The 25,238-nt window shown below is 34.5% G+C and overlaps 3 protein-coding genes across 3 annotated transcripts; all 3 read left to right on the forward strand.

Moving 5' to 3' along the window:
• Positions 1–426: 426 nt before the first annotated feature.
• Positions 427–4,058, forward strand: LOC108985770 (heat shock factor protein HSF24-like). The gene is made up of 2 exons (XM_018958192.2): positions 427–1,355; positions 3,049–4,058. Exons 1-2 carry the CDS (start codon positions 1,152–1,154, stop codon positions 3,676–3,678), a joined length of 834 nt encoding a protein of 277 aa, XP_018813737.1. The 5' UTR covers positions 427–1,151; the 3' UTR covers positions 3,679–4,058.
• Positions 4,059–18,050: 13,992 nt separating this feature from the next.
• Positions 18,051–20,256, forward strand: LOC108985767 (red chlorophyll catabolite reductase, chloroplastic). The gene is made up of 2 exons (XM_018958187.2): positions 18,051–18,429; positions 19,371–20,256. Exons 1-2 carry the CDS (start codon positions 18,061–18,063, stop codon positions 19,980–19,982), a joined length of 981 nt encoding a protein of 326 aa, XP_018813732.2. The 5' UTR covers positions 18,051–18,060; the 3' UTR covers positions 19,983–20,256.
• A 1,197-nt stretch (positions 20,257–21,453) lies between these two features.
• LOC108985772 (caltractin) lies at positions 21,454–24,582 on the forward strand. The gene is made up of 7 exons (XM_018958194.2): positions 21,454–21,697; positions 22,406–22,526; positions 22,622–22,658; positions 22,741–22,768; positions 23,120–23,272; positions 23,348–23,450; positions 24,198–24,582. The coding sequence occupies exons 1-7, from the start codon at positions 21,695–21,697 to the stop codon at positions 24,257–24,259; spliced, it is 507 nt and encodes a 168-aa protein (XP_018813739.1). The 5' UTR covers positions 21,454–21,694; the 3' UTR covers positions 24,260–24,582.
• Positions 24,583–25,238: the final 656 nt, after the last annotated feature.

The following is a 25,238-nucleotide window of genomic DNA, read 5'->3' on the forward strand; positions in this document are numbered from 1 at the left end:
CAAAGTTTTCAAATTAATTATTATAATTTTTTCAAACTTTCAAATAAAAAATAAAAAATAATTCAACTTTTTAAATCTCTAAAAAAAATAATATTATAAAATTATATTCTAATAATATTTTAATTATATAATATTTTTTATTCAACTTTCTCTCTTTTTCTAAAACTCAAAATTATTACCTTATCTCATTTTCTAAACTAGCCCTTAAACTTGTGATTCAAATTATATCTGTTATGCGTCATATTTTACGTGATTATTATTTAATAAGTGTGATTAAAATTAATAATAAGAAAATAAGTGGACCTACTTTAGGAATATCGGTTTGACTTATCTACATGCATATCACACGACATGAAAATGCAATGCAAGTAACGATGAAAAGAAGCAATTTAAAAATTGGAAGGTAGTAGGTGGGAAGATAAAAGGCCTGCTCACCCGTTCCGCCCAGCCGCTCGTTCTTCTTCTTCTTCTTCTTCTTCTTCTTCTCGGAAAATGTAAAAACGGTGCAATCCACGCGTTCAAATATCACTCGTCCCCAAATCCCTTTTGAAATGTATTGGAAGCTTCGCGACAGAAAGTCTAGAATTCAACCAATTCCCATTTCAGAATTCTCCTCTCTCTCTCTCTCTCTCTCTCGACCTTTTCCAACTTTGAAAAACAGTATGCTTTGTGGCTTTTGTCTGCCGTTTCTCAGATGTCTACAACCCCACGTCTTCGTTTTCCCCTTCTCTCTCTCCTATTATAAAAGTGTAGCTCCCTCGGAACTTTGAAGCAGAATAATACCTCCGGGCTTTTTCTGGAAGTTATGGTATTTTTCTCAACTAATCATCAATCCCAAGAACTGGATTCGTTGCTGACCAATGGAATCTGATCGGAGCAACAATCCGGTTCACTCTCGGTTCTTGCTCTCAGGTTTTTACTGTTGGGGCTGGGAGTTCTTGACCGCTCTCCTGCTTTTCAGTTGCTGATCAAAAATACAAAACTAATCCCTGTAGTAGGAAACCGATCGGATCGTTCTCGTTTTCATTTTATTGATCCTTTCCAGATTTGCGTCTTTCTTTTTTTTTTTTTTTTTTGGTTTTCTTTTTATTTCGGGTTAAGGGAGGTCATTTCAAAGGTAGGTCGGTGAGGGGAAAAATCCGGAGGACAAAATGGCACAGAGGTCAGTTCCGGCGCCGTTCCTGACGAAGACGTATCAGTTGGTGGATGATCTGGGCACGGACGATGTGATATCCTGGGGTGAAAGCGGCACCACTTTTGTGGTGTGGAAGACTGCAGATTTCGCCAAGGATTTGCTGCCTTACTGTTTCAAACACAACAACTTCTCCAGCTTCGTCCGCCAGCTTAACACATATGTAAGTTCATGATCTCCTCTTCTGATCTTTTCTTTTCATCCCTATAATAATAACACTCCTGATCATGTCCCTCCTTTGAAACAGATAAACAATAGTTACAATACTGCTTGAAGAATTAAAATCCATTCAATAGAATACCTTAATTATTTTACATAAAAATTTTTATACATCTTCTGGCCGATAGATTGATTCAAGAGTTCCGATGCTAAATATCTATTCAATCCAAGAGAAATAGTTTCTAATAAAATTATTTGTTAGTAATAATAAAATAGTTTAAGTTAAAATATTTTATAAAATTTGAAAAAATAAGAATGAGAAAAAAATATTATAAAATTAAAATATTATTTTTATTTTAAAATTTAAAAAAATTAAATTTTTTTGTGTTTAACTCGTTCACTTTTATAAAAATTTTTATCTCATTTAATAATTATAATTTTTTTAAATTTTCATATAAAATAAAATAAATAATTTAATTTTTTTAAATTTTAAAATAAAAATAATATTAAAAAAATATATTTTAATTATATTTTATTAAATTTTTAATTTTTATCTCAATTTATTTTATTTTATCTATAAAAATAAACGAAACTAAATATTTAAAAAAATTATAATAATTAGATAAAGAAATTAAATATTTAAAATAAAAATTAGTTTATGTTGAACTCAGATGAGATAAAATAGATTTTCTCATCTCATCCAAATATATGCTTTAAAAGTATTAATCAAGATTATAATTGTATAATTATAATAAACTATACTTATTTATCACCCCTCTTATATTTAGATATTCATCAAGTGTATTGAATTTTAATTAAAACTGGATCCAAACCAGTTGTTAATAATGACATAAAGTTTGTGTAGGTATCTACGGACAAGAATATACATAGATGTGTGATCTGTCTGTCCTTTAAAAAGTGTTTTGAGTTGTTGATCAAGGATTAAGAGAATTTCTTAGTTATTTATTCGTCTCGACATACGTGGTATTAAATTAATAAAATATAAATAAAATATAATAAATAATTTGTACTCCTTATATACTATGATAACAAAAAAATAATAAAAAAGATGGTGGATAATATTACTCTTAATAATATCAAATAATACTAAATTTTTTAGTAAACTTTGTTTTGGTAGTTCTAATTTGTAAAAAATATTCTCAAATTAGTGATAAAGTACTTATATGTTATAATTTTATTTTAAAAATAAATTTAAATATTTAAATATTACAAATAAGATTTTAGCGTCTTCTTAAAAATAAAATAACTCAATTTACAAACATAACAAACCTTTGCGATTTTGTCCTTATTCTTACTGCAAATTGCAAAACAGATGGGGTTGGGTTGTTGAGGGCTCTTTCAGCGGACCCCACCCTCCTCATTTAGGGAGAATTTTCCAGAATTCTTTAGATAATCTAATTTTCAGTTTTTAGAAAAATTTTTAATTAATCTTATTTTATTTAATTATTATAATTTTTTAAATTCTTATATAAAATAAAATAAATAATTTAATTTTTTTAAATTTAAAAATAAAAATAATATTAAAAAATATTTTTTAATAATATTTTATTCAGATTAACCTCTTTAATCGTACAGGTGAATGAACTTTTTTTAAGCCACGTTGGTTTTTCTAATCTGTCGGCTTGGGAAATTTAAATGCAAATTGCGTAAAGTTTTATTTGTATAATGTTTTGTAGGGCTTTCGAAAGATCGTGCCGGACAAATGGGAGTTTTCGAACGAGAACTTCAAGCGAGGGCAAAAAGATCTACTCTCGCAGATTCGGCGTCGTAAAACGGTGAATTCAGCACCAGCACAGGTTCCAGTCGTAGGTAAATCTACGGGTGGCGGTTCGACCTCCGACTCTGGCGAGGACCTAGGGTCAACTTCTACCTTTTCTCCGGATTCAAAGAATCCGGAGTCGGTGGAGACGTCGAAGACAACGCAGGTGACTGATTTATCAGGCGAAAACGAGAAATTGAAGAAGAATAACGAGATACTAAGCTCGGAGCTGGCACAAATGAAGCAGCAGTGCGACGAATTGGTGGCATTTCTGACTGGGTATCTAAAGGTGGGGACAGATCAGGTCAATCGCATAATGCGGCAAGGAAGCTGTGGATCCAGCCGCCATGGATTGTTCGTTGAGGCCAACGGGGTTGATTCCGACAAAGATGATGTCGACAAAAACAACGGGACTGAAGAAACCGGGGAGAGTCTGAAACTATTTGGTGTTTGGTTGAATGGAGATACTGATAGGAAGAAAAGGGGGCGCGAAGAGAAAATGGGATTTAGTGGGCCCCAACCAAAGGAAATGAAGGTTTGTAATTGACGAACCATAGTGTGCCACGTTAGCAGAAAAGACCATGTGGGTGGGTGCGTTGGATAAGTTCTGGTGCACCCCGTTTATTTAAAAAAAATATATGGAACAGGATAAAAGTAAAGGGACTATCCCAGGGTTTAATTTCTAATTAATTAGGTGTTATATGATTAAGTAGTTGTCCCGGAAGGTAGAGCTCAAATTAAAATAATGGATCTCCACCTTCCTTCACTGTTATAGTTTATATACCCCCACACACACACTTTGCTTGAAATTTGCACCTTAATCACTAGGAAGTTGACGTTATAATCGTAAGGTTTGTGCATTGGAACATTTCTAGATCTGTATCATCATTAAGTCAAGTACGTTTGGTTTTATTATTTCTCTCCTCAGCTAGTCAGCTATATATGATTATAATCTTATTGCATGATTTTTTTTCCCTTTTTTCTAAGTACGTGATTCTAATATATATCAATTAAGGCCTCATGGTTTGGATATAGAAATTGTTTCATTTTATTTTATCTAATATCATTTTATCATTATAACTTTCTTAAATTTTTACACAAAATATAATAAACAATTTAATTTTTTCAAATCTTAAAATAATAATAATATTAAAAAAATATTTTAATAATATTTTATTTAATTTTTAATTTTTATTTAAAATTATTTCATTTCATCCTATCTCATTTTACAATTCAAATGTGGCCTAAGAGATTTTGGATTTTGCATGCTTTTTGAATGAGCAATGGGTAGCCCACTGGGCTTTTCAAATTTAAAATTTAAGTCTTATCAAGTCAATAATACAAAGTATTTGCTTTACACATCAAAAGCACACCGGTTCACAAGTAGAAGAATTCTTTATACGACACATAATTTATATGACATAATTTGATTTGTAAGATTTAAAATTTAATTTTCAAATCAAATTATGTCATGTGAATTGTCTATAGCGTAAAAACTTTCAAATAGAAAAGTTTATTAAATAATGAGTAATGCTAGATACAATTCTAGAATGTGCAAATCATACGCATTCCCTTTTAAAAAGCGAGATTCGTCATTAAAAATATAATTTTTTTCATGTAAATATTAGATTTATCTCCTTTTTTTCTAAAGAGTGTGCTGAGTTTGCAGACTCTATGATTGTAAAGTGTAAATATTATTTCTCTTAAATAACTAGAGACTATTTGTTATACTCAACTTATGGGCTAATCATTTGATGTCACATCATAAGATGTTGAGAAGATAATTTAAAATGAATTATAAATAAAAAAAAAATTTTCCAACTATCATTTTCTGGTCTCGCTTAAAATAATACACGGTACAAGGAAGTTGAATATAGTGGATAAAATTATATTTCTCAAATCTAACTTGAGCACCAACCAAGTTTTTTTCAAACCATACTTATCATCATTGAAAAATTTCATCAAACCAAATAGCAGCTAATCTTTCTTTTTGTCTCAACTTGATTTCAGATATTGCTCTCAGTGAGGAGTAGGAGGTGAAGTTGTTTCAATCCTTTTTTCCAATGGAGAAGAAGGAATAGTCTCGGGTTGCGTTGGTGACTATAGAGGGGGTCATGGAGGAACTAGAATAGATTTGGGATCGACTAAAACTGACTGATGATGAAAACAAGTCTGTTAATATTTCTAAAGGCAAATTTGAGAAGGTTAGAGGAAAGAAGAACGGAGTCGGGTAGGTAAGGTGTGTTCGAAACGAATGATTGGGAAAGAAGTGGTATGCACAATATGTCAAAGATATGGAAAGTAGACAAAACGATGATTTTCCAAGAGATTCGATCAAGGACGTTCATAGTTACTTTTGCAACTTAGGAGGATAAGTTGCGAGTAGTGGGGGCCGCCCATGACTATTTGACAATTCTCTATTTAGCCTGAAGCTTTTTTATGGAATGATTCATCCAAATATGCTAAATTTTGATGACGAATTTTTCTGGGTTCAGATGCACAACCTGCCTTTGGTGTGCATGAACTTTCAAATTGGGAGTCAGATTGCAAGGTCCATTGGAAGAGTCATAGAGGTAGATATACAAGAAGATGGAGTAGGTCGAAGAAACTATTTACATGTGAAATTTAAGCTTAATCTAGAGAAGATTATTGTGAGAGGTAAAACAGTTACTTTGTAAGGAAGGAAAATGTGGGTGCCTCTCACCCAGAAAAAATGCATTGAATGTGCTTCGTTGTAGCCGTGTTGTGCAAGCTAGTTAGGGTGCCCAAAGTCTGATTTAGTATAGATGCAACGCACAACGGTGGGGATCTAATTCGGTTCATGTTAAGGGTTGCGCCAAACTTTCGAAGGAAATTAGTAGGTGGAGCTCAATCCAGTGCCAACAATTCTGGCAACAAAAGAGATAGAAACATTCTGAAGGATTTTCACGATGAAGATAGTTGGGTATCTTCTCCAATGGTGACGGCGGAGCATACAAAAGAGATAATTAAGGAAAATTAGTGGAAATGGGCGAGATTTGTGGCTATCAAAACAGTGAAGATGATAACACGAAGGGTGATGTGAGGATGGAAGGCTTTTTTGAATTTGAAAATATGGGATTAGTTTTAGAAGGATATAAGGAGAAAATTGCAGGAGAAAATTAGAGAAAATATTGTTATAGACTAGAGGATATCGAGCACAGTGATGAGGTCAGAGATAGAGGAAATAAGTTAAGAAGTATTGGGCCTGATGGAGATGTTGTTGGGCTTGGGCCAGGAACTTTAAACCCCTGTAAACAAGACACTATGGGTTCAAACTAAACAGCAAGGAAAAACATAGAAGTAATCAAACGAACTAGCACTAAGCCATCACCAACTAATAGGTGGAAGAGAAGAGCTCGAATAAAGATTACTGCAAAGGTAAGTTAGTTCAACCCAAACTCTTATAAGCACACTCTAATTTTCACTGAAGATGATGATACTATTGCAAATTAGAGCAAAATGGAGAAATGATTAGGGAGGGGATGTTTGTGTGTTTGAAGAGTCAAAGGCAAAGGCAGCTAGACAGCCCCGCCTATTTTCCTTAGTTAGAACTTCCAAGAGCTTGAAAATCCCGAGACAGTTCAAAACCTTTACAATATGGTAAAGGACAAGCAGTTTGAAGTAGTTTTTCTAATTGAAACACTACTTCTCTCCAAGAAGGCTGAAGCTCTCAAGAGAAGGTTAGGGTTTAATAATGTTTTTGTGGTTGATCCAATAGGGAGAAAAGGAGGGTTGGCACTATTTTGGAAATGTGAAGTAGAATGAGAAGTCCAACATTTTTTACAGTGGCATGTAAATGCTTGGATCAAATATGAGAATTCTACAGTAAAATGGTTACTATATGGCTTTTATGGACACCCTGAGACAGGTTTGAGGAATTTACCTTGGGATTTATTGGCAAAGATTAAACCCATTTGAAAACACTGTATGGTGTGTCACGGGATATTTCATTGAAATTCTTTTGTAATCTGAGAAAGTTGGAGGCAGACTGAGAAGTGAATCTCAAATGGTAGAATTTAGAGACACTCTAGAAGATAACTTCTTATCTGATCTTGGGTTTAAAGGGACCATATTTACTTGGAGCAACAAACACACATATGAGACTTTCACTAAAGAAAGATTGGATAGAAAAGTAGCTAACTCTTAATGGAGAGCTTGCTTTAAGTCACTATGGGTAGATACTCTAACAGTGAGAAGTTCTTATAATAGGCCATATTGCTGTCAATGAATAATGAACAGTCAAACGTCAGTAAAAGAGCCATGTTGTTCAGATTTGAAGCTAGTTGGATTAAGGAGGAAGATTGTGAAAATGTTATCGAGCAGAATTGGCTAGTAAGGGCTTCTATTTCAAACTTTATGCAAAGGTTCCATAAATCCAGGCAAGTTATTGATTCGCACAACAGAGTAGCGGAAGACAAAGAGATATTGAGAATTTTCAAGATGCATTACGAAAATATATTCAAATCTACAAAGCCATCCAAACAAGTGATTGAACCATGTCTTTTGTCTTTATCATCTCGAGTGATAGAAGAAATGCTTTACAACAGGAGATAGGAGGGATTTATGTTACATACCTATTTTTGTTGTGTGTTGAAGGATTGCGCACTCTTATCAATGTGGCCTAACAAAAGGGGGAGATAAGAGGGGCTTTTGTTACAAGGGACTCGGATCAATCACCTTATGCTTACAGATGATTGCATTATTTTTTGTATGGCTACTTTGCTGGAGTGGAGAATGATCAACAATGTTCTCGGTAAGTATGAAAGAGCTTCTGGACAGTGCTTTAACAAACAGAAAACATCAATATTGTTCTGTACTAATGCTAGTGATACTGAGCAGAGTCGATATTAGAGGTAATGGGTGTCAGAGCTAGTGGAAATATGGAGAAATGTTTAGGTTTGCCCACCATGGTAGGAGATCTAAATATAATACCTCATAAATATTAGAGTGTGGCAAAGATTGAATAACTGGAAGAATTTTTTCTATCTCAAACTGGAAAGAAAATTTTACTGAAGGTCGTCATCCAAGCCATTGCAACTTATCGCATGAGTGTTTTCAAACTACCAAAAAGATTACTTAATGAGATATCTTTTATGATGATAAGTTTATAGTGGGGGCAAAAGCAAATTGAGAACAAAAATCCATTGGAAAAGTTGGACGAAGATGGGGGAACCTAGAGCTAATGAAGGATTGCAGTTTAAAGAGTTTTAATAAGGCAATGATGGCTAAACAATGTTGGAGATTTATGTCTAACCCATACTTTTTGACCACATAAAATTTTCAAGAAAAGTACTTCCGAAATGATAATCTAATGGAAGCAAAGTTAGGTTGTGGTCCATTTATGATCTGGAAGAGTCTGTGGGGCTCTCTAAGTTTGCTTAAAGAGGGGCTAGTTTGGAAGGTTGGAAATGAACAAGGTATCAACATATGGAGAAATAAATGAATTTCAACACCTTCCTCCTTTTGCATTCAATTTCTAATTAAAGTTCTGAATAGAAGTTCTCGAGTGAGGGAATTAATTGATTCAAAAAATGGCTCTTAGAGATTTGAGTTCATAAAAGACATTTTGGGGGTGGATGAGGCTGAATTAGTGTATAACATCCTTCTAAGCAAAACTGGGATTCAAGAAAGAAGGATTTGGGGCTACACTAAAGCAGACATTTTCTCTATGAAAAGTGTCTATCATCCTGGATACATCTCTCAGGAAAAATTTGGAAGGTGAATCTTCTCAATTTACAAGTGAAAGTGTGTTTTGGAAAGAAATTTGGAAGATGCAGGTATCGGGGGTGGTTAAGAATTTTGTCTGGAAGGCAGTAAAAGATATACTACCTACTAAGACAACATGCTATGTTTTGTGGAGTTGTAGGGCCTCAATGATGCATGGGCAAAAAATTTAAGTCCAGTTAAGAAGTGGTCGAGCAGTGTAGCAGTTTTTCATCAAATATGGGAGTAGATTGTTAAGAGTCTACAGTAGAAAACTTAGAATTGTTGGAATTAGAATGAGAAACATATGGTTGAGATGAAATAACTTTATCTTTGAGAAGAGATTTCCAACTCCAAGATCAGTGGTTCATCAAGCAGTGGAGAACCTTGAAGCATTTCAGCAAGCGCAAGCAGAGAAGTATTTAATGCAAAAATGGGTTTGAGAGTAATAGATCAGTAGTTAGATGGAGGAAACCATCTTACAATGTGTTAAAGGTGAATTGGGATGCTAGTTATAACTCAAGGAACAAGAGGATGGGTGTAGAGTCATTGTCCGTGATTGGGAGTGGGAGATTCTAGCTTTTCTTTGTTTGAGTAAGTCCTTTGTAAGTCATCCAATCATAGCTGAATTTAATACTTTGTGAAGGACAATGAAGTTGTATTTAGAATTAAATTTCTCAAACGTGATTTTTGAAGGGAATGTATATATGGTTAGATAGTCCATTAGAAACACAGAAGAGAACTGTTAATGGTATGGGCAATTAGCAAGAGATGCAAAGAGAATTTTCAAAGACAGACCAGCATGAAAGATTCAGCATACTTATCAAGAAGATAATAGAGTAGCACATCAACTAGCCAAATTGGCTATTAATTACAATGAGGAATTAGTGTGGATTGAAGAAGGTCCAAGAGAGAGATGCAATCTTGCTTTAGAGGAAAAAATTTGTAATGAATAATTTGGTCAATAAAAGGTTCATCTCTTTTTTGAAAAAAAGAAAAACCCCAAGTAGCAGCCTTAAACCACTCCCAATGTCTTTTGTATTATACAAAAGATGTAAATTATTTGAAGAATTGCTCTAAAAAGGAGTTCCAACCGATTATGTAAAAGGAATTGGAAAATATAATTAGCTACAGTAACCTGCTATATGTAACGGGTACTATTCATCCTGTAACGGGAAAATACAACTCCCTCATTTTTTTTTTTTACTTTGATTTTTATCATGTAAGCAAATTATTTTTATGATTCATCATTTAAAATACATATATTTCATTTTCTTCTAAAAAATATTTTGAAAATATTTTTAAACCAATTTTTTCATATTTTGATTTAATTTTTAATTTTTATTTGGCTTATATATTTTTATTTTACGTGTACAGGACTAAATTATTTTACATTGTATATAAAAACAAATTGCAAATATTAAAAAATATATGGATATTGTAAATTTATTGGTATAAATGAAATATTTAAGAAGAATATTTAAATGATATAGAGAAAAAATAGATAAGATGATGAATGACATATTGTAAAAGTCAATATGTAAAATAAAAAAAAAAGTGAGTTATGGTGATGTATTGTAATGGATAGAATAAAAAATTCATTGGGAGTGCTCTAACAAACCCCAAACCCTTTACCCTTTTATATAACAATATCATCTAAATAAATCTAAATAAATTAATGAAATAGTTAAACCTAAATAGACACCAAATTATCTTTTGAACTTCAATGTTTAAGGCCAAACTATATATTTTCTCAACAGTTCCTCTTCGGGCAGGTGGCACCTATAAACGACATTTATTGGAGACGAATCACAAGTTGTCACGTAGGTGTTCCATCTAATACTATGTAACACGCATAGCAGGGATCACTGCTCTCTCCTTTTCCCGCTAGAGCTGAATGACTCTCCTTCCCGAGTCGAACACCATAACCGACCTCTCTCTTTGTACTCGATCTCTCTCATTCCTTCTCCGAACACCATAATTGGAATAGTGAAGCTCTCTCTCTCTCTCTCTCTCTCTCTCTCTCTCTCTCTCTCTCTCTCTCTCTCCTTTAATCTGTCTGCTTCCCTCTCCCTCACAAAAATCCTAAATCGATCTTCAGAATCTCTCTCTCTTTCCCTCTCTCTTCTTCGATCTCCCTCGCGGAAACCTCAAGACAAAGATCAGAATCTCTCTCTCTCTCTCTCTCTCTCTCATTCCCTCTCTCTACTTCGATCAAGAACCCGAAATTAAGACCCTGAAACTCTATATCGCAACTTCACTGTCGGAGGACCTCAGGTACCAATTTCTTTAATCTCCGATTTTCTCATATTCCTAATTTCTTATAATCCCTAATTTTTTGTAATCCCTAAATTTTAATGGTCTGTGTTTTGTGTGTTTTGTTGTAGGGTTTTTGGCTTTGATTTCTCACTGCTGCACAATGACGAATCAGTCAAAATTATGGTCTGTGTTTTTTTATTCTCTAGTTTTCTCTTGTTTCCAATTGTAATCTAGAATGAAAAATCTGTGTTATGCCTATATCTATCACTTCATTCCAATTTCTATACACTTTGTCACACACAGAAAATGCATCCTTAAGAAACCATCAGATTAAACTGACACTGCCTCAAGCATATAGTATTATCCACGTTAGAGCTCCAATTATCAAGAAATAAGATGCAAAACTAATTCAGTAACACTCTCGACCACAAGCTGATTGATTACATTGTTTTAAGGATGAATTTAATATTGATTACATTGTTTTATACTCTCTAGTTTTTTAGGGATTGATTAAATATTGATTACATTGTTTTATGTTGGGATGAAGGATTTTGGGTGGAGTTCGGATGGTGATGATGTTGAGATACTAATGACTAGAAATTGTCTACAAGTTGTAAATGAAACTATTGAGGATGAAACCATGGATAATCAATGTGATGTGAATATGGGAGATGGATTGAATATGAGAGATGGCATGAATTTGGGAGATGGTGATGGAGATGAAGTGAATATGGGAGATGGAGATGGAGTCAATGTCATTTCCACTTCTAATAGTGGACTTTTTGAATCGTTCATTGGAAAGGAATTTGATGAAGTTGAGGATGTCCAAGCATTTTACAAGGCGTATGCAAGATGAAAATGTATATGCTAATGGAGTCGTTGGTTGAATCTGGGAATCATCAATTTGCAAGCCACAATAGTATCTACTGATGGAGTCGTTGATTGAAGAAATCATAGAACCTAGCGTGGCTGGAAAATATGATATGGCTACGATGGAACTTCTGGTTAAAGTGGCTTTACAGTGTGTGGTCGAAGATTGCATGAAGTGTTCCCTTGAATGTCTTGGACAGTTGTAAATGTAGGCAGCCACTAGCAACAGAAATGAAGAGCTTCATATTGTAGTTACGTTTCGTTATTTTCTGCTTCATTCACATTAAATTTACTTGGCTTGTACTCTGAACTATATATTTTTTATTGGACCAAGCATGACACCCCATGCTTGGATATGTTGCACTACTAGTATAACAGATTGTTCTTACTTTTCTAGCCTGGATTGAACATAAATGAAGTTCTTGAGCTTCATGTTCTAGTTACTCTCGTTTTGTTATTTTCTGCTTCATTCATACTGAATGTACTTTGTAGTTTGGAATGTACTGAGTTTTTACCATTTCATACTTTTGAAGGATTTATGTTCTTATTCACCAAAAAAGGAAAGGATTTTTAAGAGTTGCTCAACCTCTTTGTCTGGTCCTTTGTTTTGTTGATGCAGCTATGTTTTGCATGATTTTGAAGAGTTTTCATTGATTTTGGTTTTTTGGGATGAATCCAAATGGCATAGCAAGGACACACATTACACATTAAGGCGATAAGATTCATTTGCATGCTTCATGATAAAAGCATTATTGGTCCATATTATCTCAGAAAGTTTGAAAAAATAGGCAATATCAACACTGTTTGCATTTACAAATACATGCCAAATTTGGTTCTTCCAAGCACCTTTTGCTCAATGAGGAACTGAAATTAAATTCAAGATTTATATCACAATTTAGGTGGAGTACCAAGAACACCACAATTGTAAGATAAGAATAGATACAAAACAATACAAACCCATGAGATACATGATTATCATTCAAATCATGACATACATGACTATCGTTCAAACCATCACAAAAATTACAGCACAAAGCAAAACAATACAAAACCATGATAACAATAGAACTTGTAATGTTTCTGTAACACCTCATTCCCATAGGCAAGAAGTGTCACATATTTTTCATAAAATAAACCCGGCAAGAGATCTCATATTTCATAAATGAAAGTAGAATTTATTTTGTAGAAAAAAAAGGTCTAATAAAATGTCTTCCAAAAACATTAAATAAATAAACTAAATAAATTCATGTCATAAAAGTAAATTTTATTTTTAGAAAGTCTAAAACTAAAACTAACTGCTCCTTCTAATTCTGGCATGCCTGCTCGTATTCATTATCCTCACCTGGGTGGTTAAAAGCATGAAAACAAACTAAAATGAGTCGAAGACTCAACAAGAAATCCATCACAACGTAAACATAATAAACATAAGATTTTCATAAAAGTTTTCATGCTAAAAGTTTAAATTCATGACTATTTATACCAATGCTTATGCTGTACATGACTGATTTATCTAAATTAATTGACTGATCTGACTAATTTATTTGATTTAATTGATTGATCTGACTTGCCAACACACTTAACCATGTGTGCGAGGTTGTGCACTGACCCCACGTCCCGCGGCCGCAAGAGGAGCCGCTGATAGTATTCTGGCATACTATGGTGGACCACGCTTGAGTCCGTGGCTTGCACATCCACCCTGAAACTGAACTGCATTGGTACCATGCATCTGAATGTCCTCTGATTAACTGATTTGATGTTATCTTGCACTTAAACTTAAGATAGCTTACATGTTTTATACACATGCGATGCATGACATAATATATACATAATTATAATTTCTGAATTTGAACATGATGAGAAATGACATGATTGTATGCTATGCTGAATGACATGTTTGCATATGACATGGGTAGTTCATAAATAATGGCTATCAATGAACTGGCTTGAATAATACTTATATATAAACTGAAATGTGATGATCTTAATTTACGATCAAATTACTTACCTCGCTGCGCTACTTCCTGAAACTCACTTCATAGCTTGTCACCTATATGAAGTATTAAATATCACTAAATCTGTCTAAGAAAATATGTCCTAATATTCCACTTAATTTAAATTCATACTGTAGAATATAATGAATAAATATTCTGTTTAATACCAAAATCAATAAATCCTGATATTTTAAATTACTTAAATACTAATAAAATATTATAATTTAATAGAATACTTAGGCTATTTTAAATAAATCATAAAAACCCCAAATCCTAAAATAGATTTCCTTTCTTAACATAATTATTTCAAACTAATAACATATTCCTTAATTTCTATTTAAAATATAACTTAATAAATTTCTTAAAATCCGACTAAATAGACAAAGAAGAATATTAACTAAAATAATAGGTTCAAACGTTTACTTTAAAGTACAAATTTCTTAAACATTTTCTTATAAAAATGAGCCTATGACTAATATATTTATTTAATAAAATTAACCTAACTTTAAAATATTAAGCCCATTATTACAAGTCAATATCGAGTAACTTAACTCAAAGCATAAGTATGATAAAATCAAGTCCAGCATAAGTCCAAGTATTCTGCCATGGCTTACATCCGAAGGGCAGCAACGTAATGTTACTAAAAAGAATATTCAGTGAAATGCATAGGAAAGCTACAAGGCAAGGTGTTAAAGCCTAAAAGGTATTTGTGTAAAACTCATAACATTTTTACGAAGCAAACTAAAAACAAAACCTAAGGCAACCAATGTTGTGAAGAGAAACAGAGGGCAAGCGAGAGGCGTGTGAGGCAGAGGACTCATAGAAAGAGGGGCAGCGGCACGATTTGGCGGTTCTGGGCGGCTGGAAGTGGTCGACGACGCAACTGGGTCTCTGGGCAGGGTGGTGTGACGCCGTGATAGAGAGAGAGAGAGAGAGAGAGAGAGAGAGGACTGCCTAGCCGAGAATAACAAAGGGAGATGAGATCACCGTGAGGCAGTCGAGGCAAAGGTGGTGTGCGGCAAACCTGGGGTGACAGAAAGTCTTCACTGCAATTTCTGTGATGCCTAAACTGTCCCTGGCATAAGGTGGTGGTGGAACAACCAAGGTTGGCTGCGTCTCATCTACAGGTGCAAGAAGCCGCAGCGTGGTGCATGTGTGACAGTGCTTGGAGGTCTTCGCGGTCATGCATGTCTGGGCAGTGGAGTTGCCGCAGTGGTTTCGTCGTCCAGTTGTGGCCCTTCATGGTTGTTGCTGACGGTGCTTTGTTTGATGGGTGCAAAACAGGGCTGCGTTCGTCGTGCATGTTTTAGGCTTACGGTGGTCGACTTTCGGAGCTGCTAGCGGCGGAGGTTTGCATGCATGGCGAGGTGTCAGAGGTCTTCGGCTACAGTTCAAATCATGGGTGGTTGACTGGGGTGGTGCTCGGTGTTTTCCATGGCATGGGTGTGCTCTTTGTTTTGCTTGTATGCGACGGTGGCTTGTTGTGAAGCAAGGCTGAGACGTGCATGGGGGAAGGTTTGTCCATGTTTTGTGTTGTATTTAAAAAGAGGCTTTGTGAGCTTTTATAGAGGAAAAATGAAGGATATATGGTAGGGCTTTCTGATATGAGTTGGTCTCCCAATGGGATTTGGATTTATCAATTAGGGGATAAGGATGAGGCTAATCAGTTAAGAAGAAATAAAACTTAAAATTCAAAACTATTGCAAAATTGGGTCATAATAAAATACCAATAATAAAATTATAAAAATCTTATTAAAATTAATAAATTTAAAATAATAATAAGAATAATAATAATAATAATAATAATAAGAATAATAATAATAGAATATTTATAGTTATAAGAAAAGAATACATAAAACTTATCTTATTGCCTAATCTTAGGATTGGGTTGTTACAGTTTCCTAGTACTTCTTTTCCATAACTTTGAATTTTGCTTCTTCAGTCATTACACGTGCTTGATTGATCATGTTGTTCCTTATTTGAACTAACTCCAATGTCATTTTGCAACAACTGTTTTGTTCAATTTCAAAATCAATCCATTGAAAAAACTCGCATTGTTTGTCTATCTTATATTTGGACAATTGGAAAACCGTCTGCTAAAACTAGTATCTTTGGCAAAAATCCTTAGCTTTGATGGAATCCCATAGTGGCAAAGTGGTCTATCCAACCCAGCTTCATCTTTTGCTCTTGAACTCCAAGAACTTGGACTACAACTAGCACCGTTGTTATACTGCATTTTATACATCGGTTATACTAGCTTTGGTTTCATGGCCATTTATATTCTAATTATGGCACCATTAAATATAAAAAAAGCACTAAAGTATATAATAAATGTATTTTGATTCAATTTTAGGTAGGATATTTCACATTACAGATAGGTTGGGTACTACATTACAAATCTGTGGCAAATACTGAATAAAAGCAACATTTAGATGAACAAGGAAACATCAAAAATACTTTTGTGGGGTTGGACCCCTGTCCTGATGAAATTCAGAATTGAGCGTAATAATTCTGGGTGGATATGATTGAAATGTGGAGGGGATCAATACCTTCTAAAATAAATAAAAAAAACAGTAAGTTGTGGGAAGTGCATATAAGCCTATCCCACGTCATTATAAGACAATAACACCTCATAGTATATGCTATCCAACAAAAGGGACATGAGACCGACCTCTAAACAGAGTGGAACATGTAGTTTTACACCTATAACCACATATATTAATACTACAAATTTGCTTGGTGAGGGAAATTTGCCCAAAAAAAAAAATGCGTACACTATGAATTGGGTTGCAGATTGAAACGTGGAGAAAATTACCTTCATTCTTCGGTGGAGTTGAGGGAGGGTTAGGGTTTTGTGGGAAATAGATTTAAAAAAAAAAACCTACAAAAATAAACAACCAAAAATTAGGGATTAGAAAAATTAAAACCCTAATCTACTGTTAGGAGAAGAAAAATTTCAATCCAAATCCAAATGGCCACTACCTCAACGTCTTTCTTGCAGGTTTAGTGCGGCACTACCTCTGAGGTCATTCCCGGGTCACGAGAGGGAAGGAGAGTGACGGAGATGAAGTGAGAGAGCAGAGCATAACCTTCAAAATCAGAGATTCAAAGAGAGTGAGATTTCGTTGAATGAGTGAGGGTTTTCACCTTTCGGGATCGAGAGAGCATAGAGAGAGGGAGTTTTTCGTCAAGTGAGAGAGGGTTATTGCCTTTCAGGATCGAGAGAGCAGGGAGAGATGGAGTGTTTTCGTTCGAGAGAGTAGAGAGAGAGGGAGTGTTTTCGTTTCAGGAGTGTTTACTCCCTGTTTGAACGTGCCTATCTTGTCTTTATGTACCACACATGTAGCAACTTGTGATTGGGCTCCGATATATGCAGGTTGTAAGAGACACCTGCAAGAAGGTTTTCTCTTTTCTCAAATCTAGTGTTTGAAGCAAATCACGATAGAAGATAAAACCCAAGTTTACATATTAATAAAATGTGTGTAACTAAGAAAATTAAGGAAAAATAAACAAACCCCTATTTAATTATCTCTCAATATGCAATCACTAATTAATTTGGTCTATTGCCCTCAAATTTTCAATAAATTGCAATACCCCGATCCTTTCTCACTTAAAAAGATAACATCGCCGACAAAATTCTCATGAAATAAAAAAAATTTCTTAGATTAAAAAGGAAGAAAATATTCTTTAAAAATTAGAAAGACAATAAATTTTAATTCACACCGTTTCATTAAATAGATACATTACATCAGTATTGGTGCATGAGCTCACTTACAAGAAGACTTTTCCTTTTAAATTTAAAAAAATATATATTTTGTATGTTTTTCGATCTTTTGAAGTTTTTTATGCTTTATAGTTTTTATTTTTGTTTGAAAAAATCGTGAATGTTGTTTTTATATATTTTCTAAAATAATATTCATTTTTTATGTTTTTAAACAATAAAAAATAAAGATATTGACACTAATAATTTTCCTAAGGAAATTACTGTTTATATAATTACTGTTCATATGACCAGTGATTTTACTGTTCATACTGACGGATAAAGTTACCGTGGATTCAAGATAAAGATATCAGCGAGGGTACTTATGAACTGTGGAGTTGGAAACTTGGAACGAATGGCTGTCATCTTCCGCCGTGCACCACTCTCTACTCCTCTTCCGCTCCCCGTCTTTTCATCCTCCTCAAACCCACTGAGGCCCCAGGTCTCCTTCTCTGCGTCCGCAGCGTCTGCTCGCATGGAGCCGCACAACCAAGGGCGAACCAAATTCATGGATTTCCCATACGTCTCAGCCCCACACAGAGACCTGATGCTTGATCTCGTGTCCACATTGGAGAACCGCCTTGGCTCGCAGCTGCTTCCATGCACTCTGCCACCGGATGTACAGTACTATCAGAACCAGACAGGGACAGCCAGTGCGACGCTTCATGTCAGATCGGGCCACAAGCCCTCCCAGGTATTTTTTCCCCCTCTCCTTTCGATCTTTATGAAATTATGAGTACCAAGAGAGGTACTTTAATGGAATTTCTAAATTAAATGGGAAAGGGAGTTATAATCTGGAGTCTGTATTCGAACCCAGATTCCCGAGGAAGTGATGATTCAGTTTATACTTCAGCTCTCCCTCGCATTCCTCCTTCCATTATTCGAGGTCGATCCCCTGTCTTTTCCTCCATGGCCTCCACACCCACATCAAACTTGGAAACCTCAACCAAGACTCCGCCCGAGCCGCCATTAGAGGACCCGAGCGCTCCAACCAAGCCCCACTCTCGAAGAGGAAAAAGTCCAAGAACAAGTCTTACTTCTATGTGAACAATTCCCTAATCTTCGGGATAAAGCTGTACGACAGACATAATCGTTAAATGATGACCAGTTTTCCCAAAAGCTTAACCTTTAATCCTTTAATTTACAATATTCAATCCCAGCTCTATTTCCATGAGCTTATTAATGACAAGATAATAACATTGACATTGATGCTGAAGGAGTACTGCCCTTCGTCGGTGAAAACTGTGAAATTGGCAATGAGTGGGCATGTCCCGTTTCGAACTTCCGATTTTAATAAGTACAGGCTTTGGTGCTTATAATTTCAAAGTGTGGCTTTTAAGATCAAACTTGCAACGTATTTGAATGAGGCATTGTTCTCTTGGCACCAACGTTGGCTCGCCAGCTTGGTTCCGGCTTTGGATTTTATTTTAGCAATGGGGAAAAGGTCGATCTTTCTGCACAACCACCAATAATGTCTTTTAGTTTTGCAGTTTTCTTGCACCACCGATTCTTTGTTTTGGGCGTTCACTTCAGGAAGCCTCGTATTTATCTTCGTTGCATCTTGAATGTGTCTTGGTAACTGACGTTTGCTTTTCGTTGATTTTTGAATGTCTAAACATTGAGATTATGTATCAGATTGATTTTATATTGGGTAGCTGGATACACTGTGAGCTACCAACGGGAGGAGCATTGAACATAACAAGCCTCTCAGCCTACCTGAACTCTTCCACCGATGCACCAAATTTTCTAATCGAGCTCATCCAGGGCAGCCCGACGTCGCTAGTTCTCATCCTCGATCTGCCTCCTCGGAAAGAACTCGTTCTCTACCCGGACTACATTCAGACATTCTACGAAGACACCCAACTAGAGACACGAAGACAGGTGCTCGAGAAAATTCCCGAGGTTGTACCCTATGTCTCTTCCTCCCTCTACATCCGTTCTCTAGTCTCTCCCACTGCTATAATGGCTCGCATCGACACCGGGACAAGTGGACCAGGACGCATGGAGGAGGTCGTAAAGAGTAGTATAAATCCCATTGCGAAGGAGTTGCTGGACATCTGGTTGGATCGCTGTGCTTGTGGGGAGAGAGAGGTGGCAGAGGTCGAGAGAGCTTATTTGGAGAAGAGAGACGGGTTGGTCAAGAAAAAGACCATTGAAATTGATCTGGGCATGAGCTTGCCGAGGTTGTTTGGGCAGGAAGTAGCAGACCGAATTCTGGAATCCTTGCAGGAGTTTTTCACTGCATGAGGAGCTAATTGATTCGGTCGGCGTATTCAGCACTCGCATTGGCTAAGCTATATGCTCCTGCAATCTAAAATTTGTCTAAGATGTAAAAATACAGATGCATTGGAATTGCCAAATTTGTCATCTAAGTTAAGTTAATATATAGCTCATAGATTCCACGTATATTCACTTGAATGGTATTTGTTTAATATTAGGGTCGGTCCAAATACATTTGTACATCATTACCTATTGATTTCCTCAAAGAAATTACTACATACGAGTGCTCTCTTTGCATGAATATTAGTTTGCTACAAAATGAAGGCTTCCGTTTAATTATTAGGATTTTGGAGTTCACTTTCTATACAATTAGGAGTTTTTTACATGATATACGCAGAACTTGTATGGATGAGAATTTTTTATTTTAGATGAAAGTTTAAAATATTATTTTTAAATATTATTATTGTTTTGAAATTTGAAAAAATTAAATTAAAATTTAAAAAAGTTGAATTGTTTATTATACTTTGTATGGAAGTTTGAAAAAATTATAATGTTGAGATGAGATGAGATAGAGTTCTCTTCCCATGCCTCAAATATAAACGATCATTCTATCACATTTTTCCATATCATCAAATTTATTTTTATATCATTAATTTCTAATGATATGAGATCTTGTAACAAGGCAAAAGTATTACTTGTCCAAATTCTATGAGTACCTACCTTAAGGCCATGTTTGGCTAACTAATTTTTCGAAAGAAAAAAAAATCTTTGTTTCAATTTAAACATCTTTTGATCTATATAAAAAATATTTTATTGGAACTTCTCTTCTAATCATTTGCAAAGCTTAGTAATTTCAGGAAAAGCTAAATATACAAAAATTATTATAAAAAAATTATATGCAAACTTTTTAACTCTGCCTATTCATTTTAGCAAACCCGACTCCAATACAAAATACATTAAAGAAAATATTCAGATTACCTCATCTATTCTTACATAACCCCAATAAATAATACCTCTTACAAAATTAGAGAAATGTTTGGTTCACAAAGATATTTTACAAAATTATATTTATAAATTGATGAAACTTGATGTTAGATTTATAAATTTTAAAATGAATAATTTTATTTAAAGGTCTTTATACCACACACCATACACGTGACATAATTTTAATAAATTTTAAAAATTAAATATTACAACTCAAATTATGTCATATAGATGATGTATTGTGTAATTTCCATCTAAAACCACTACATTACAATTACTTGGAAGACAAAGATTATTTTCGCTGAGTTTGGATGTTAATGTGATCTAGATGATATGAGTTGATTTATAAATAGTATTATTTTGTGAATCTCATTGAGATATGTTTAAATATAAATAAGTTGTGATATATATTTGAATTTTGAATGTATGAAATAGGTTTAAATGAGTTTTGAAAAGTTGAAAAAATAACATTTTTCATCAATAATTAATTTAAGATGGATTAAGTAATCTTGACATTCGAACATAGCCAATTCTAAATGGGCCGAGTCTACACTCTTCCAGCCCATGTTTACAAACACCACCCGCATCCCTTCGTCTTTCGTGCCTTCTTCCCGACATTTTTCCTCAAATCGACAGCGTCAAAGCATATCAGATCGTATTGAAAACTTTTGGATCCCAGCCCCAAGGTGCTTGTTCGAAGATTTTCATTAATAATCTTGAAGCGTTTGCGAACTCCCTCTCCCAGACCGAAGCCAATGGTACGTTTTCTTACGAAACCCTAGTTTGATTCCTCAATTGATCACGAGGGGTTTTTTTTTTTGTGAATCTCCGGGATTGATTCTGATGCCTTTTTTATTCTGCATTTTGAAAATTATAATATCATGATCTAGGTTTTAGGGTATGATCGTTGCATTAACCCGAAATTATATGGTAGACGATGCTTCCGGTTGTGAATTTACTTCAATCAGAAAAATGTGAAGGGTTAGGGTCATATGGTTAAAAGTAATTTGATTATGATATAATTATCATTTGAGTTCTTATTTTCATATGGTTAATTTTCGTACGAACTTACTTTCGAATTATGCTTTTAAGGTCACAATACATTTAATAAAATCTTAGTGCTTTCCATATGCTTCGGCAGTTTTTAGCCATTTGGCATCTTGAATACGGTTGACTTTTGTTATGGTAAAAATTAGTTAGGGACACCTGAAGGCAGCGACTTCGTTTAGGACTAGTATACTCTCGCTTTCATCTTATTTGAGAATATAAGAAGATCAACAAGTCTTTCTCTAACGGTTCCTGACCTTATTCTACGTAGTTTACTGCCATAGTGGAGCACCCTGTTTGAATGTATAGATCACCAAGTAAAAATGTTAATCGTGTTGTTTTGATTTTTCTTGACGCTTTTTAGAGAGCCATACTTGGTAAATAATATCAGTTTTTTAAATATGTAATCATCCCATCAGGCGACTCTCTATAGAGGAACATCCAGGAAAGATAAACCCAGAGGACGTTTGCACGGTTTAACTCAGCAGAAGAGGCAAGAGATTAAGGAAGCATTTGAGCTATTTGACACTGATGGCTCAGGTATTAAAATGGTTTGTTGTTATATTTGTCATTGCAACATTTATTTTTTATTTTTTATTTTTGCGATTAAGTTTTTGTTTGACCTTGTTCTTTAGGCACTATTGATGCCAAGGAGCTGAATGTCGCCATGAGGTATGAAATTCATGCCTGATGTACCAAGTACTCTGAGTTGACTAGTCATGAAATCATCATAACTTGGATCTTCTCTTAACAGGGCCCTTGGTTTCGAGATGACGGAAGAGGTAATTACTAATTACCCTTCCACAGTTGCTCCTTAGATAAAGGCAGGGTATCTCTGTGTCTGTGTGTGTGTGTCTGCAGTGCTTGTATGTTGTATTATTTCCTTTTATCTCGATCAATTTGGTTGCAATCATGAATCTTCTTGGTTAAGTCTAGGCATATGCTAGACTCTCTTCAGGGTAATATCTTAGTAACTAATGTAATGCATCTGGTTCTCCTTCCTTCAGTAGTCCTAGGAGAATGTTCTTGACTTATATTGAGTCATGTAGTTTTCTCTTTGTCCCGGAATTTGATTCTAGACTTTTGACAACATGACAACATGGCTAATGTATTTCTCAACTGTGTCATTCCAGCAAATCACTCAAATGATTGCAGATGTGGACAAGGATGGTAGTGGTGCAATTGATTTTGATGAATTTGTGCACATGATGACAGCCAAAATTGGAGAAAGGGACACTAAGGAGGAGCTCATGAAAGCTTTCCGCATTATTGATCAAGATAAAAATGTAAGGATTGGTTCTGTCAGACATTTTCTATGTTTCTTCTTGTTACTAACTGTATTCTCTTTTCATTGCATTTAGGGAAAGATATCTGGGTCAGACATTAAGCGTATCGCGAAGGAGCTGGGTGAGAGCTTCACTGACAAGGACATTCAAGACATGATTGAGGAAGCTGACCGTGATCGTGAGTTTGCATTCTTACACGTTGGATGTAGCTTTTACATTTTGCCAGCTTCTTTTTTTAATCTTTTATTTATTGTCTGAAACTTATCTGGTTGAATTTCAAAGTAATTATTTCAAACTATTACTCGATTCTCAAATACACCTCCAAACTATGACATGATACCTCACCCTCCAAACTCGATTCTCAAATTTGTACTGGGTTGCTTCCTGGTCAGATCGAGTCAAATTGGTGGCCCACCATGAGAGTCGTGGCCACCACTACAGGAGCCCTGAACATACTCTCATAGTGGACTACCATTGTTTTGTTTTATTTTTTCTTGTTTTTTGAGTGGACGAAAATTATATAATTTTTATTATAAACAAGGGTAATATCATCCAATTTAATTCTCCAATCTAATTGGAGAGGCAATGCAACAATGGGTTGGTTTTGAGGGGTGAGCTGTTATGGGTTATAGCAGGAATGGGGTGGTACTTTGAGGGTTTTTTTTTTTACAATTTTACCCCATCGATTTTGATTACATGCAGAACACTGGACTTGCATTTCTTTTCAGCCGTTTTTTTTTTTTTTTTTTTTTTTTTTGGGGGGGGGGGGGTGATCGTTAGTGTCACTGTTTATAATTTTATTTTGTTCATGCATTTCGTCAAATTCTATTGTTTCTTTCTCTTTGGAAAGTATATTAAATTATTTACTCTTTAGGAGTTGTAGTAAATAATGATTTTGGACATGTTTTGCTTTTGAAACATATAGATGATGGAGAAGTTAGTGCTGACGAGTTTATCTGGATGATGAAGAGAACATATGGGTACTAGGCAGGCATACTCGGAGGATCAAGCTTGTTGAGAGTTTGAGATCCTTTGCAGTGAAGGGATATTTCTGGATTATGCTGTTTCTGTAATCTACTATTATTGTTACAGCCACACATTATGGAGCATATATATTGGACGATATGGAAGTAGTTCAAAGACTTTTTTTTTTTTCCTTTTAAGTGTTCTGACTTATGAATGAACGATTGGATCCAAGATAGGGCATGGTAATTAGTAACTACTGTGCGTGTATATTATATTGTTGCTGTTGACTTATTATATTAGCTAATTGTAATGTGGGTTGTAAAATAATTTTTTTATTTTTATCATTGTTCTTTACAAAAAGAAGTTTGCCATGCTTGTTAATTACAAAGAAAGTTCGGCGATATTTTTCCTGTCCTGATCTTACTACCCGTTTGGTTGGGTTGGTAGGGCAATTTAAGTTGTTGAATTAGAATCCGACGCGAACTTTTGTCAAATTTCCTTATATTTCTTTTAAACGCGTGCTAAGAGTTAAGGGCAGGTTTGGGGGATGAGATGAGAATTTTGTGTTTTGTTTTAAAGTTTAAAATATTATATTTTAATATTATTATTGTTTTGAGATTTGAAAAAGGTGTATTGAGATTTGAAAAAGTAGAATTGTTTATTATATTTTGTATGGAGATTTGAAAAATGTGTAATGATGAGATGAGATGAGAATTTTATATTTTGTTTTGATTACCAAACCTGCCTTTTAATCTCTACGGTCCGCATTTACGAAACCTAAAAAGAAAGACCCACTTGACCTTTTTTGGTTATACGATAAAATTGGATAAAATATTATTTTTATTTTAAAATTTTAAAATAATAAATTATTTATTATATTTTGTGTAAAATTTTAAAAAAGTTGTAATGATTAATTTTTATTTTAAGATTTGAAAATATTAAATTATTTATTATATTTTATAAGAGGGTTTAGAAAAGTTATAATGAGGAGATAATATAA

Source organism: Juglans regia, chromosome 12, assembly GCF_001411555.2.
Source record: "Juglans regia cultivar Chandler chromosome 12, Walnut 2.0, whole genome shotgun sequence".
Classification (NCBI taxonomy): domain Eukaryota; kingdom Viridiplantae; phylum Streptophyta; class Magnoliopsida; order Fagales; family Juglandaceae; genus Juglans; species Juglans regia.

Coding starts and splice junctions, on each gene's coding strand:
- LOC108985770 (XM_018958192.2), top strand. CDS start 1,152: ATGGCACAGAGGTCAGTTCCGGCGCCGTTCCTGACGAAGACGTATCAG. Junction 1,356..3,048: donor TCCGCCAGCTTAACACATAT/GTAAGTTCATGA, acceptor AATGTTTTGTAG/GGCTTTCGAAAGATCGTGCC.
- LOC108985767 (XM_018958187.2), top strand. CDS start 18,061: ATGAACTGTGGAGTTGGAAACTTGGAACGAATGGCTGTCATCTTCCGC. Junction 18,430..19,370: donor CGGGCCACAAGCCCTCCCAG/GTATTTTTTCCC, acceptor ATTATGTATCAG/ATTGATTTTATATTGGGTAG.
- LOC108985772 (XM_018958194.2), top strand. Junction 22,659..22,740: donor GAGCTGAATGTCGCCATGAG/GTATGAAATTCA, acceptor TTCTCTTAACAG/GGCCCTTGGTTTCGAGATGA. Junction 22,769..23,119: donor GTTTCGAGATGACGGAAGAG/GTAATTACTAAT, acceptor GTGTCATTCCAG/CAAATCACTCAAATGATTGC.